We start from the raw sequence: 14,360 nt of genomic DNA, 5'->3' as shown, positions 1-14,360 counted from the left end.
TCTTCTTCTTCTTCTTCTTCTTCTTCTTCTTCTTCTTCTTCTTCTTCCTTCTTCTCCTCCTCCTCCTCCTCCTCCTCCTCCTCCTCCCATAGTAGAAAGCTACTCTCCTGTTCTGACCCTGGGAAGTGAGGCCAGAATCCTCAGTTTCCAGGGTCCTCAGTGACTGAGCTTGTCTGTCTCACCAGGTGGTAAGTCTGAGCTTTGCTAGAACCACTCTCCCAGGTGTGACTCTCCCCAGTGCCTGACACCTTTTAGGTACTTAGTAGACACATATTGCTTGAGTGAAGTAAGACCAAGAGGAGAGAAGGGAAGCAGAGAGGTTTGAGGAGGCATCCTGACAGAGAAAATGAAATTTGGAGCTTGTGAGGGGCCAGGGGCCAGACTGGAACAAAGCTGAGTTAGGCTGTGGGTGACAGTTAGGGCTCTGATAGGGGCTGGAGTTGAGCAAGCAACACATTTATTCATTTAAATTTGAGTTTATTCTATTTTCAGATCTGTAGTCTCTTTCCTCCCATTTCCCCTCCCCCCTGAAAGCAAGAAAGACAAAATCCCCATTACAAACATGTTTAACCAAGCAAAACAAAGTATTTGATTGGCCCTGTGCAAAGAAATCTGCTCGTTCTGCCCTCTGAGTCCCTCATCCCTCATCCCCATGGAGGGCAGTGTGCTTCGTCCTGAGTCCTCTGGAGCTGTAGGGGGGTCATTGTGTTGATCAGAGTTCCCAAGTCTTTTCGAGTTGTTTTGACAAGTATGAAGTGCCTGGCCCGATGCTCAGTACTGGGGGCGCTGGTACAGACAACCCTTGTGCTTCAAGGGGCTTCCATTTAGGAGGGAGACAACGAGGATGTGGATGAGGACATACAGTATAAATAATAGAAATGCATACCAAGCAGAGAAATACTAACTGAGACTAGCTTCAGGAGTGCCTGAGCAGGTGCTGGGGAGGCTGGGGACTCAGGACATCTTCAAGTCAAGGGGATGAGGGAGGGCATGCATGGCAGGAGGCATAGCTGGATCGATACTTGTGCGTGACCCCGAAGGGACTAGGGCGCCACTGGGGCTGATGGAGGAGGGCGTGACCTAGTCAGATCTACACTCGGGGAAGACAGTTTTGGCAGCAGCAATGTGGAAGGCAGACAGACATCAGAGAGACTGGAAGTGGCAGAGGTCCCAGGGATTTCAATGAGAGGTCACAAGAGCCTGAACTGGGGGGGGGGGGGTCAATCAGTAGCTCCGTGTGTGTGTGCACAGGAAAGATATGGCGGCTGATTTGATACCTAAGGGGAAGGGTAGAGTATGGATGGACTTTGGCAGGGTGATATCTGCAGCTGATGCTGGGAGGCTCAGAGCCCTCAGGAGAAAGGTTAGGTCGGGATAGGAACATCAGACGTCTCAGTACGGTTTTAGGTTCTTCAATTTTCAAGCTGCCCTAAGACTTTTGGACACCCAGGACCCATCTGTCAGTCATTTGCCTAAAGGTGATGAGTGATGTGCAAGGGGTGGGTGAAGACAGACTGAGGAGAAAGAATCAGCAGGACTGGAGAGGTAATTGGGTGGGGAGGGCTCAAGAGAAAGAGGAATGGACTTGAGGGACTGAGCCTGGGCCCAGGTGAAAGGGAAGGTTTAGGAGAGAAAGACACTGCATTGTTTTCAAAATCCTAGAAGAGAACACATCCAGGGGAAAGGTGCTTTGAGTTGGAGCCCAATGGGAGGGGAGCAGTGGCAGACTTGGTTTGATTCTGGAAAGCACTGGGGGACTGAGGGAGAAGGGGTAGAAGCTAGGCTTCGAGGGAGTGGATGATGGAGCCCCGGACTCTATCCCCACCGACCAGAAGAACATCATTCTGTGGACACCTCCTTGGGGACCCCGAGCACGTTTGTAGGAAAATACAGGAAGGAGCCAGGGAGAGGGATGGAATGAAGACTGGGGGGCCTCTGGTAAAAAAGGAAGTCTGCTCCTGTAAGCCTGGGGAAGATGGGAAGATGGGAAAAGACAGATTCTGGGGTGCAGGGAAGAGGTGACAGGGCACCAGCAGAGATTCTTGACTTTCAGAAGGGATAGGATGAGCTTGAGGATTCAGAGAAGGGAAGGCTTGCTCTCCCCCTTGTGGGGCACACCTCCCCCATGATGCCCAGCCAACCTCCCTGGCTTCCTCCGGTCGCCCTTGGCAGTGGTCAGAGAAGGACCCTCTCCCACGGGGCACGAGAATCCTTTGGCAGCCCTTGACTTCCCCAGTGGGGTCAGGGCACCAGGCTCACCCACCGGTAGGTGTGACTCCTGACAAATAAAGATCCTCCCTGGGGTTCCCTCCAGTTGGATCAGGGTGAACAAGCCTGGTTCTTTGGATACTCATGGGAAAGATCACATGGGCCAGTGGGAATGATGTACAATGTTTTAATAAGGCACAGAGTATAGAAGCAGAAGGCATGGGAATGATGGCGTGGAGGGCAGACAGCACGTGAAAGAGATGGGGGGGGCAGAGCACACTATGGATCAGAGGTGGGAGTGCTCAGGCAGCACAGACCCCTAGCCATTGGAGGAGGACTCAAGGGGCAGGGTTTGGGGTCTCTACGACCTTAGGGTTCCCTCAATCGGCATATCAATGTCATCTCACAGTTATCCAGGCCACCATAGGGATGCGTCATTCACATCACCAGGGACCTGGTTGCTTTCTCCTCATTTAACAAAGATCTGCATGGGCCTTAATTCAGGAAGCAGTCTTGCTGAGTAGATTCTTGCTTCTCTCCTACACTCTGAGTTCCTATTTCTGGGTGATCATTCCCTTACACCCACTGGGCTGCATTCATACTTACTGTGCTAACTGAGGGTGGTCATGCCGACCTTAACAAGATACAAGTTTCAACACAAGAACCTGGGAGAAGAGACAAAAAAGGCAGTCCAGGTTGGGTTGGGCGTGGCAGACAGTGAACGTTCGAGGGGGCTGGGAATCAGGGACCAAAAGGGGAATTGGGGAGATGGCTATGGAAGTGGGATGGGACATGACCTCCAAATGGAGAGAGCTGCAGATCTCAGGGGAGGGGAAGCAGCTTCTAGAGGAGACATAGGAGGGTCCAGTCATGGGGGATTTCCAAGAGTCATAGTCATGAGTGGGGAGTCTCAGGTGTAGCTGTTGATGGAAGCTAAAGTAAAGAGGACCCTGGAGGCCCAGGAGCTGAGGGATTGGGGAGGAGTGTGGTAAGGCCCCTCCACATCAGAGTGGTGGCAGGGGAGGGTTGGTGCCAGCATCATCACTCCTGGGAGAGGAGCCAGCAGGGTGGCAAGGGAGAAGAAGTCACGTCTGGAATGCGGTCTGGGCCAGATGGGGCTGGAAGATGTGCCAGCCAGAGGCTTGTCAACTCCAAAGGGCAGCCCTGGTTCTGTACGTGCAGGGAATGCCAGGCCTCTCATTAAGCTCCCATCACAGACCAGGCTCTCAGCCCAGCCTGTCCCTGGCTCATGTTGGAGTACATGAAGCCAACCCAAATTTCTCTCACTTAGTGAAAAGAAGGTGCCCTCGGCCTACTTCTTCCTCCATGAGGCCCACTGTCTGAGGTTTCGAGCCATCTGTCCAGAATGCAAGGAGGTCATCCTGAAAGAAGAGTTAAAGGACCACCAAGAGAATGGACACAAGCAGGTGGGGAGATGAATCCTAGGATCCCCGGCCTGGTGCCTAGAAGCCCTAGAACCTAATAGGTGCTCTACGCCACATCACTCTCTCATGAATGAATGAATGAAAGCTTAGATGAAGAGCTAGGCGTGTATGAGCCAGGGACTGTGACAGCAGGTCCCTCCAGGAGTACTCTGGAAGGGGATGGCACACAGAGGCAAGGAAGGGGCCAGGGAAGGGTGTCCTTGTTTGGGGTCTCAGGGCTGCTGAGGTGGGAGTAACCAGAAGTCAGGTGACATGCCAGAATGAAATAATGATACCAGTTTGCTCTCTATACCTAGAGCAAGAGGCAGGGACTGGGGAACTGAATGCCCATAGTTAAGAGCTAGTAGCAAGATGGCCCTAGGAATAGCTGGACAGGCTAGGCAGCCTTATCCAACCTGGGGTTGGCAAGACAGAGTGGGAGAGCCAAGTTTGCATTCAACCACCAATCAAGCCAGCTATGCCCCCAGGACAGGAGATCCAGCACTGAGTAGATTGACTCCTCCAGGGGCTGGGAGCAAGGCATGTGATGCCTCAGTTTCCTCATTTGCCAAATGGAGCCAAATGCTCCTTACCGTACCTTCTCTTCCAGAAGAAACCCAGCCCTCCTTACCCCTTCTCCAGCTGAGCCCGTCTCAGCTTGGCCCACCTGAGTCCCTGCCTCTGAGGTTCCCCTGCTCACTGACCTCAATCTCTCTTCCTGCCCTTAGGTCCAGTGCAGTCTGTGTCTACAAAGCATGCAGAAACATCTGCTAGAAGCTCATGAGGTTAGAACTCTATCCTGGGGGGATGAGGTGGGGAGGCGGGGAGAATTTCCGAGTCTGCTCAGCCTGCTCCGCCACTGGACCAGCAGCTGGGTCTCCCAGGCACTAGATGACAGCCGGATGCACAGCCCTGGGGGACGTTGTCAAGGCTGATGGCAGCCCCGAGGCTTGGCTGAAGCCTTTGCCTCCTGGGGGGGATGGAGAGGAGAGCTGGCCGGGCATTTCTTCCTTCCGCTTAGGCTGAGTGTCCTGAGCGCCTCATCCCTTGTGAATTCTGTGAACTGGCAGTGCCACTCAGCCACCTGGAAGAGCATGAGACCAGCTGTGGCAGCCAGACAGCGCCCTCCCTCACCCGTCAGCAGCCTGTCCTCCCTGCACAGCCGGCCAGCCAGGAAGCCCACTGCATGGACAAGTCTAAAAAGTCCAGGAAAGGTGAGTGGCCCCAGGGCAAGGGTTTTGGAGGAGCCACGACAACTTTCCTGCCTGGGGCTCCTCTCATTTAGTGAACCCTAGCTCTGGGTCTCAGTTTCCCAATTTGTAAAATGGGGGTAGTACCCTAGATGTACTCTGCAACCTCATCCATTCCCCCTGCCTCCTACCCCGTGTTCTGAAAGTCTAGGACTCTGTGTGCTCCTTCCCAAAGGGTGAGTGCCCAAGGTCACAGAGCATGTTTGGGGGAGCACCAGCCTTGCCCCTTCTTCACTCACTCCTCGTGTCAGGGCCAGCCCTGACTTCTGCTTTTGCCAGGCTCCTATCACCTCACTGACTGGCGGTCTTGGCATTGCTCCGGCAAGCCCCACTGGGCACCCCAAACAGCTCATTGTAGAGTCTGTGCTGGTTCTGAGTTAGAGACATGGTGTTCTCTTTCCATTTGCTCCATCATGCCTGCACTCAAAAGACCAGTGGTGGGAGTCTGACAGATTCTCAGACTGGTTGGACTGGCCCACCCAAGAGAAGGGTACTCCTCGCTCCTTTGGCCCAGCCTTTGGCCCAGCCGTGGTTGCAGAAAGATGTCTGGGAGGCAGGGGACAGGTGCTGCCCTCTGGCCCCACCGAGGCAGGCTCAGCTTAATGCTGGTCTGGACTTGTCAGCAGTACTAGGGAGTGGTAGGGGTGGGGGGGGAGCTCAGTCTCTAAGATCTGGTGACCCTGCTGCAGAGAGTTGGGGTACAGTTTTGCTGTTACAGTAGCAGCCAAAGAGAACTGGAAAGAGACATGATTGTGTCATTGTTGGGATTGTTTTCCAAAGCTCCCAGAAAGAAAGTTAGCTGCCCAAAGTGCCCAGAAGACAATCCAGAAGCAAAGTTTTCCCAGCATTGGGTGAGTGGCTGGGGCAGGGTGGAGGCAGGGGGGTGCTCCCACATGCTCTGGCAGTTGGGTGGGGGTGCTCCCACATGCTCTGACAGTTGGGTGGGGGTGCTCCCACATGCTCTGGCAGCTGGGGTGGGGGTGCTCCCACATGCTCTGGTGACTGGGATGAAGTGGAGGCAGTCAGGGAATTCAACAGCATTCAGTGATAGTCCTAGTGGTGAGATATGGGGGATGTTCTAGAATGTCGTGGGGTTCAGTCGCTGGTAGTAGTGTGAAGACAGGAAGATCTGAATTCAGATCTTGCCTTGATACTCACTAGTTGTATGACCCTAGGCAATCTGCCTCAGTTTTCTTATCTATAAAATGGTGATAATAATAGCGCCTATATAAAGTTGTAAGGAACAAATGAGAGCTTTATAAAGTGTTTTGTAAACCTGAAGTGTTACATAAATGCTCTCTGCAATGGTTCTGCTCAGAGCTGCTCTGGTGTTGTGGCTGGGCCTGGCATCTAGGCAGTGGAGGTGCTCAGGGTTGTTCTGGTCCTGCCATCAGGCCCATGAACCCTGGTTTCTGATACAGTGGTAGAAAATCACTGTCCTGACTTCACGCTCAGCCTCTAAGAGCCTCAGGGTCCAGGTTGGACCGTGTGGCCAATTCTTGGGGCTCCCAGCTTCCTTTCTAGCCAGGATGTCAGCCTAGTGAAGGGGGCTGGGTCAGGTTCTTGAGACAAGCAGGTCAAGGGGAACAGCCCTGCCTCAGGGAAGCTTAAGCCTAGGGTGGGGGAGGGGAGGCAGACTAGACCTTCCTCCTCCTCCTCTTCCTCCTCCTTTGGCTGGGGCTGTGCCTGTGGGAGGCTGGGTTCTTGGGTCCAAGTCTAGCAAAGCTATGTGATCTCAAATCAGTCAATAAATATTCATTCATCGCCTATTGCATGCCAGGCTGGCACTGTGCTAAGCCCTGAGGATACCAAAAAAAAAAGGCAAAAAACAGTTCCTGCCCTTAAGAAGCTCTCAATCAAAAGGTTAGGCAGTATATAAAAAAGAGCTAAAGCCTTGGGAGGGAGGGAGTGATGGAATCCAGAGGGGCTTCGGCCTGGCAGAAAATGAGGGGGGCTGGGAGGGCGGGGTCCTGAGCGGGGCTTGGACCAGTTTCAGAGATGATGGAGGAGGTTCCCGAGATCGAGACAAGCCCAGAGGGGTGAGGTCTCCCAGACTGGAAAATGAAGTCTCAAGCTCACAGAGTTCCTCAAAAGGGTCTCTCCAAGAGGCCCCAGTGATGCCCCTTAGGGGAGGGTGCCCCTGAGGAGAGCAAGTACAAGGAGCTGTAGCCCCCCCCGCCCCCCTACCCCCACCCCGCCTGGGCCAGGCTGCGTGGTCTTTGGTGCCTCCTCCTTCCCTCTCTCCCTCCATCCCTCCTTCCTCCCATTCATAGATGCCCCTTCCTTTCCAAACTACTGGGGTGGCTCTGAGGCAGTCTACCTATGCCAGGCAGACAGGCAGGCTAGCCACCCATTCCTGTGAAGGTTGTCTGGTTGGACTATGGCGGTGTGCAGCTGCTTCTTCCTGCCCACTGCAGGATGAATGCCACAGGTTCAGGGGGCTGATGAAATCCTTTGATGCCTGCCTGCCAAAAAAGCCCGAACAGCCTTCTCCTGTCCCGTGGGATCCAGAACCAGCTGAGGCACCTGTGGGAGAGAAGGTTGTCCGTCCAAAGAAAGAAAGTCGCACGTTTAAAATGCCACTGAGCTCCTGGCCTGCCCAGGGCCAGAAAGAAAACGAGTACGATGTTCTGGAAGGCTGCGCCCATTGCCACATCCTGCTTCCTCTGCCTGTGCTGAAGCAGCATGAGGTAGGCCCTGAAGCTCTGGGGGAGGGCACCAGAGAGCAGCCTCCCAGGCAGAACACCCTCTCCCCAGCAGAGCCCATCTCCAGGGCACAGTGGGCCTTTTGGAGGGAGGGGCTTACAGGCCAGGAAAGGGAAATACCCCTAAATGCCCTAAGTGAACAAAGGGAAGGGCTGAGCACAGAAGCAAAGCCCCCCCCCCCCCCAAGGCTACACAAGGACCCACAAGAGCCTGCGGACATAAAGCCAGGTTTCCTGGAGGAGGTGACATTTGCACAGGGAGAGGTGAAGGGGCAGAGCATAGTATGAGTTTGCAGGGCGGGGACAGGGGACAGACAACAGCATCTGGGCTAGGGGGCTGGGCTGGACAGGGCAGCCTGGACTAGAAGGATGATGTAGGACCCTAGATTTAGAGTCAAAAGAGACCTAGTCCCTCATTTTACAGAAGAAGAAGCTGAGGCAGCTAAGAGGTAAAACACCTTGTCCAAGATGGTACAGGTTAGAAGCAGGACATTGGACCACTCCCTCTTCCACAGGGAAGAAGCCTGATGCGCAGAAGGGAATAGATTGGATGAGAGGGGAAGTGCTCAAGCCATCAGCAGCCCCATATGGCCACCGCCCCATGGGCTGGCAGGCCTTGGGCAAGCACTGCCCGCTTTGTGGAGATCTCCTAGAATGGTCACTGCACTTGTGGTTGTCTGGGTCAGCTACCTGTCTTCATCCCTTCCCTCAGGAGAAGTGCCGACGCTTGGCTTCTCAGAGCAATGGAAGATTCTGAAATAGAGCATTCCTGGTGGATCTGGAAAATTCCTGACCTGAAGGAGGAGGTCCTCTGAAGATCCCCATTGCTTTCTGCCTGCCTGCCTGGGCTTTGCTGTGTATTATCCATTAGGCTTTTGTTTTTAAGAGAAAAGTCCTTACACATAAAGGGTGATACCATAAGCAAATTAATAGAGTGTGGAATAGTTTGTCTGTCAGATTTATGGATAAGGGAAGAATCTAGGACCAAACATATAGAGAGCATTACAAAATATAAAATAGATAATTTTAGTTATGTAAAATTAAAAGTTTTTGCACAACCCAAGGCAACCAAAATTATAAGGAAAGCAGAAAACTGGGGGGAAAATTTCTCAACAAGTATCTCTGATAAAGGCCTTGTTTCTCAAATACGTAGAGAACTGAGTCACATTGGTTAGCAACAAAAGTTCCACAAATCTATTGGTGAACCAGGAAAAAAAAACTTTTTATTAACAGCCTAGCAAGGCCAGGTGTCTCATGTGTGGGCGCACCTTACAGAAGGGAGAGCAGGGCTTCTTATTCCTAGGCCCAAGTTGCAGTTCCCTCCAGTTTCCCCATTGACTGGGTAATGCAGGGTTTACAGCCTATCCGGAGCATCTAATTTCCCCACGTGAGTCTCTGCCCCTAATTACATCTCCCACTCCCCACAGTTCCTTTTCAACAGCCTACAGCTGTCAATACTTATCACCCTGATGAATGATATGCAGAAGGAATATTCCCAACCACTTTTTTCTACAAATTTATAAGAATACAATTCATTCCCCAATTGATAAATGGTCAAAGGATATGAACAGGCAGCTTTCAGACAAAGAAATCAAAGCTATCTATAGTCATATAAAAAATGCTGTAAATCATTATTGATCAGAGAAATGCAAATTAAAACAGCTCTGAGGTACCACCTCACACCTATCAGATTGGCTAACATGACAAAACAGGAAAATGTTAGGTGTTGGAGGGGATGTAGAAAAACTGGGACACTAATGAACTTTGGGTGGAGTTGTGAACTGATCCAACCATTCTGAAGAGCAATTTGGAACTATGCCCAGAGGATTATAAAACTATGCATACCCTTTATAAAAATAAATTTATTGGGGCAATTAGGTGCCACAGTGGATAGAGCTCTGGCCTTGGATTCAGAAGGATCTGAGTTCAAATCCAGTCTCAGACACTTGAGATGTACTAGCTGTGGGACCCTGGGCAAGTCACTTAACCCCAATTGCCTCACCAAAAACAAACAAAAAAATAAATTTATTTATTTTTAGTTTTTAACATTCACTTCCACAAGATTTTGACTTCCAAATTTTCTCCCCATCTCTCCCTTCCTCTGCCCCCACCCAAAGACAGCATGCAATCTCATATAGGTTCTACTTATGCATTCATATTAAACCTATTTTCACATTAGTCATGTTGTAAAGAAGAATTAGAACCAATGGGAGAAACCATGAGAAAGAAGAAACAAAAAGAGAGAGAGGAAATAATATGCTTCCATCTGCATTCAGACTCCATAGTTCTTTTTCTAGATGTGGACGGCATTTTCCATCATGAGTCCTTTGGAGTTGTCTTAGACCTTACATTGCTAAGAAGAACTTTCCAGGTTTTTTTTTTAACTCTGCCTGTTCATCATTTTTTTACAGCACAATAGTATTCCATTACATTCACATGCCACAACTTCTTCAGCCATTCCCCAACTTATGGGCATCCCCTCAATTTCCAATTTTTGGCCACCACAAAAAGAGCTGCTATAAATGTTTTTGTGCATATGAGTCCTTTTCCCATTTGTGTGACCTCTTTGGGATACAGACCTAGAAGTGTTATTGCTGGTCAAAGGGTATGCACAATACCCTTTGATCCAGCAATACCACTGTTAAGTCTGTATCTCAAAGGCATCCAAAAAAAGGGCAAAGGACCTATTTGTACAAAAAATATTTGTAGCAACTCTTTTGTGGTAGCTAAGAATTGAAAACCAAGGGGATGCCCATCAATTGGGGAATGGCTGAACGAGTTGTGATATGTGAATGTAATGGAATAAGAAATGACAAGCAGGGTGATTTCAGAAAACCCTGGAAAGACTTATATGAACTGATGATGCTGAGTGAAGCAAGCAGAACCAGGAGAACGCTTGTACACAGTAACAGCAACATTGTGCCACGATCAGCTATGAATGACTCAGCTCTTCTCAGCAATACAATGATCCAAGACTATCCCAAAGGACTCATGATGAAACCGACTCTCTGCCTGCAGAGAAAGAACTGATATTGATTGAAGACAGACCGAAGCAGGCTGCTTTTCACTTTCTTTCTTCCATTTTTTTTCATTGGAGCCTTCTTGTACAAAATGACGAATACGAAAATGTTTTACATAATTGCATATATATAACATATATATTGCCCTCTCAGGGCAGGAGAGGGACAGAATTTGGAACTCAAAACTTTAAACGAGAATGCTAAAAAAAAAAAAGTGTAAAAGAAAGAAAAGCCAGGGGAAAGAATTTGAATTTGCACCAACTTGTTCTGGCCAAAGGACTTAGTCCTTAAAATGACTCTGGGGGAGGGGAGGGAATCCTCATTCCTTCCCCTCCCCACTCATGGAAGTCCAAGCTCCAAGAAGGTTCTCGAACCATAGCCCTGTGAGTTTGCCTCCTGTAGGAAACAGATTTATTTCATCCCAAAGAATGAAATACACACCCAACTTCTCAGTTACATTAAACAAGGATGGAATGTGTGACTCCTGGAACAATCCGTGGGCGGCCACTGGCCTCCAGGACCCTGCTCGGACTGTTCTCCGACTTGGAGAAGCCTCTGCCCACACCCATGGTGGGGGCTGGTGCTGCCCCTCTTCCTGTGCTCTGTGTTTCTTGGAGGCTTCCTGATTGAGGGGGAAGGAGCAGTGTTGGCTGGCTTGGGAGAGTTTTAGCTTTTCTAGAAAGTGTTTGAACTTCGTTCTTCTGTCCCTTAAACACCCCCAGCAATTAAGCATGACCACCCAGCCAGACAGTCCAACGCAAGTGGTTGGGGTAAGGGTGTGTTACGTTTCACCCTCCTGCTGGGAAGGAGGAGCCTCCTGGGATCTGGGGGCTGCATAGGGCAGAGTTCCACTGACCTGGAGGTAGGGACAATGAATTGTAGACCCAGGTGGTTGACTACCTTTAAGCAAGGCATCTCTGTGCCTCAGTTTCCCCATCAGTAAAACAGGTATGACTTACTTGTCCTCTTATCCTCTTTCAAAGACCCTGAACAAGATCTCGAACTAGACCCTGGCAAGCAGGAGGCAGACAAGCCCTTTACCTTCTGACAACCAGACGTTTTCCAGGAGTCTTGCGCTATCTCAAGGTCACAATACTCCCATGAACACCGTGGTTCCAATTCCTGCAGAAGTCTGTCTTCTGGAAGCATCCAGGCAGGCAACTCTGCCTCCCCCGCCGGTCCTCGAGGTCTGGATGAAGGCGAGAAGCGGAGGTGCACGAGCAGTCAGAAGGGGGAGGCCCTTAGGGACGGCCCAGCAAGTCCACGATCCCAAAGTGAGGAAGCCCAGAAAGACGCAAGGCTTTGCTCAGGGTCACACAGCTGGACAGCTGCGGGGTTCCAGCCTTCCCGAGCTGGAAGAGGGGCTGGGAGCGGTCATCCCTTCCCTCGTCCACAGGCCGGGGACTTGGGCGGGAGAGGGGCAGTGCCTCCCCTCCTCGCCCGGGCCTGGCAGCGTCATAAAGGCGCCCCCTTCACCCCAGTTAGCCGTGAGCGACTTCCCTGCCGGCCAGCTGCTGCCTGCGTGCCCACGGAGCCCTGGGCGCACTTGACCAAGCACGGGCGGCGGCACAGGCCCCCGACGGACTAGGGCCTCGCACGGGAGGGAGCGGGCGCGCTCCAGCCTGCGGCGGTGGCTGCAGCCGGACCCAGAGGGCAGCGGGTGCGTGGCGGCAGCCCCCAGGGATGGGATGGGGGCAGACGAGGGTCATGGCCACGGGGATGGGATGGGGTGGTTCAGGGGCCCAGCCACCGCTCCGTTGAGCGTTGCAGCAAGATCCCTGCTCCACTTTAGCCGCAAGACTCCTCCCCGGCCCATTCCCTAGACTAGACCTTTAAAAACCTGGCCCTAGCCCCGCAGCTCCTACACCCAGCGCCCCACGAGGGTCCCGGCACCCGCCTTTCCTTCTGGGACCGACTGAATAACGCCACCTTCGCCCTGGTTCTCCTTGCCTACTCAGGCTCTCCTAGTCTGCTCCACCCCATCCCGCCTTCCCCAACCTTGGCGTTTGACTAGGAACCGTTAGTTCTCAGACTAGAAGAAAGGAAATTAGGGAGGACCTTTTCCTTGCGGGGGTTTTTGAAGCAAGCTGAGAGTAATTCTCCATCTCCACCGCTCTTCCCCTTTCTCCTCCTCCTTCTCCCTCTTCCCTTGTTCCTCCTTCCTTTTCTCTTCTCCTCTTCCTCCTCCCTTCCTCAGACACTAGCTGTCTTCCTCTTTGATTTGGAGAGGAAGCTCGAGATTTTTTAGGTCCATTCAGCATCTGCTAGGATTCTGTGCCTCATTTGTAACCTTACAAAACAAGATCTAGATTTCCCACCAATTTGCCCTCTCCCCCAAGCAGGGTTGCAGGCAAATTTAGTGATGACTCCTTTGACCCAGTCTCTTTTCCTCTCTCTTCCTCTCTCTGTATCTCTCTCTGTGTGTCTCTCTCTGTCTCTCTCTGTCTGTCTGCCTATCTCTGGAGGAGACTCCCGAGTGGGGTCCCTGCCCTCAAAGAGGGGCTCAGTCATAGAATCACAGAACGAGAGGTGGAAGGGATCTGAATGGCCCAGTTTTGGAGAAGGGAGGCAGCCTCTTCTGGAGGACAATCTCAGGCCAAGGGAGATGGGCACAGTGTTTCGCCCGCTTCCTCAGATTCCTCCACAGGCTGAGGGAGGGGGACTTGGAGCTTGACCTTGCAGGCTGGGGTATGACTTGGATTGGGGGGAATCTGAGAAAAGGGAATTGGGGGAGGGGGAAGGGGGTTGTAACTGGGAGCAGAGGCAGGCAGCCAAGGAGGCCCAGGGGAAACTGCCCCAGGGGATAAGGGGAAGGGCAGGAAGGAGATTGCAGGCAAGGGCTGCTCTCAGTGTGTATAGTGCCACTGGCCTTCCAGCTGCCCCTTGAACAAGACCCTAACCTCCAGACTCCAGGCATTTCCTCTGGCTACGCCTCGTGCCTGAAGTGCCCTCCCCCCCCATCTCCACCCCCATCTTCTGCAGGAAGGAAACCTTTCTTTACGCCCCTCAATGCTCCAACCTCCCTTCTTTTATCGCCTCTTTTTCTTGTCTAGAGTTTGCCCACATTTGTTTGCTAGTTGTCTCCCATGAACTTCTTCAAGGTGGGGGGGGGGGGAGTCTTTTACTTCTTTTTGTATTGCTAGCATTCGCTGCAGTACCCACCACATAGTAGGTGCTTAATAAATGCTTATTGACTGACTGATTATATAGATGACAGACAGGTGCAGCTATGCTTGTGAGCAGGCAGGTAGATAGATAGACAGATACATAGAAAAAGAGGCAGACAAACAGACTGATAGGAAGGCAGGAAGATACAGACAGAAGGATAGATGGATGGACAGATAATACAGAACCAAACAAGAAATGGGATGACAGGCAGGCAACCTGGCAAGCAGATAAACTGGCAGACTGAGTGGTGGGGAGACAGATAAAAAGTGAGTCTGTTAGCTGGGTGGGCACAGAAGGGCAAGGAGAAAGAGATGGGCATGCAGGGTCTTCTGTGCTGAGAATGAGAAGAAAATTGAGGAGCTCAGGGAGATGCTTTCAGAAATTATTTAAAAAGGCAAGCAGACAGGTGCTCAGGCAGACAAGCAAACAGACAGGTGCTCAGACAGACAAGCAGACAGACAGATGCTCAGACAGATGAGCGGACAGACAGGTGCTCAGGCAGACAAGCAGACAGACAGGTGCTCAGGCAGACAAGTAAACAGGTGCTCAGACAGACAAGCAAAAAGACAGGTGCTCAGACAGACA

General features: G+C 51.6%; 1 protein-coding gene across 1 annotated transcript in view; it reads left to right on the top strand.

Moving 5' to 3' along the window:
• Nucleotides 1–8,517, top strand: part of XAF1 (XIAP associated factor 1) — an 11,051-nt gene extending 2,534 nt beyond the window's left edge. Inside the window, exons 2-7 of the mRNA XM_027848722.1 lie at nucleotides 3,500–3,635; nucleotides 4,361–4,417; nucleotides 4,654–4,846; nucleotides 5,663–5,733; nucleotides 7,300–7,572; nucleotides 8,300–8,517. Coding sequence (XP_027704523.1) covers nucleotides 3,500–3,635; nucleotides 4,361–4,417; nucleotides 4,654–4,846; nucleotides 5,663–5,733; nucleotides 7,300–7,572; nucleotides 8,300–8,344 — 775 coding nt within the window. The 3' untranslated portion in view covers nucleotides 8,345–8,517. The remainder of the gene's footprint in view (nucleotides 1–3,499; nucleotides 3,636–4,360; nucleotides 4,418–4,653; nucleotides 4,847–5,662; nucleotides 5,734–7,299; nucleotides 7,573–8,299) is intronic.
• The last annotated feature ends 5,843 nt before the right edge of the window (nucleotides 8,518–14,360 follow it).

The sequence above is a fragment of the Vombatus ursinus genome, unplaced genomic scaffold, assembly GCF_900497805.2.
Source record: "Vombatus ursinus unplaced genomic scaffold, bare-nosed wombat genome assembly UNPS02006874.1, whole genome shotgun sequence".
Classification (NCBI taxonomy): Eukaryota; Metazoa; Chordata; class Mammalia; order Diprotodontia; family Vombatidae; genus Vombatus; species Vombatus ursinus.
This window is presented reverse-complemented; position numbering and strand designations above follow the sequence as displayed.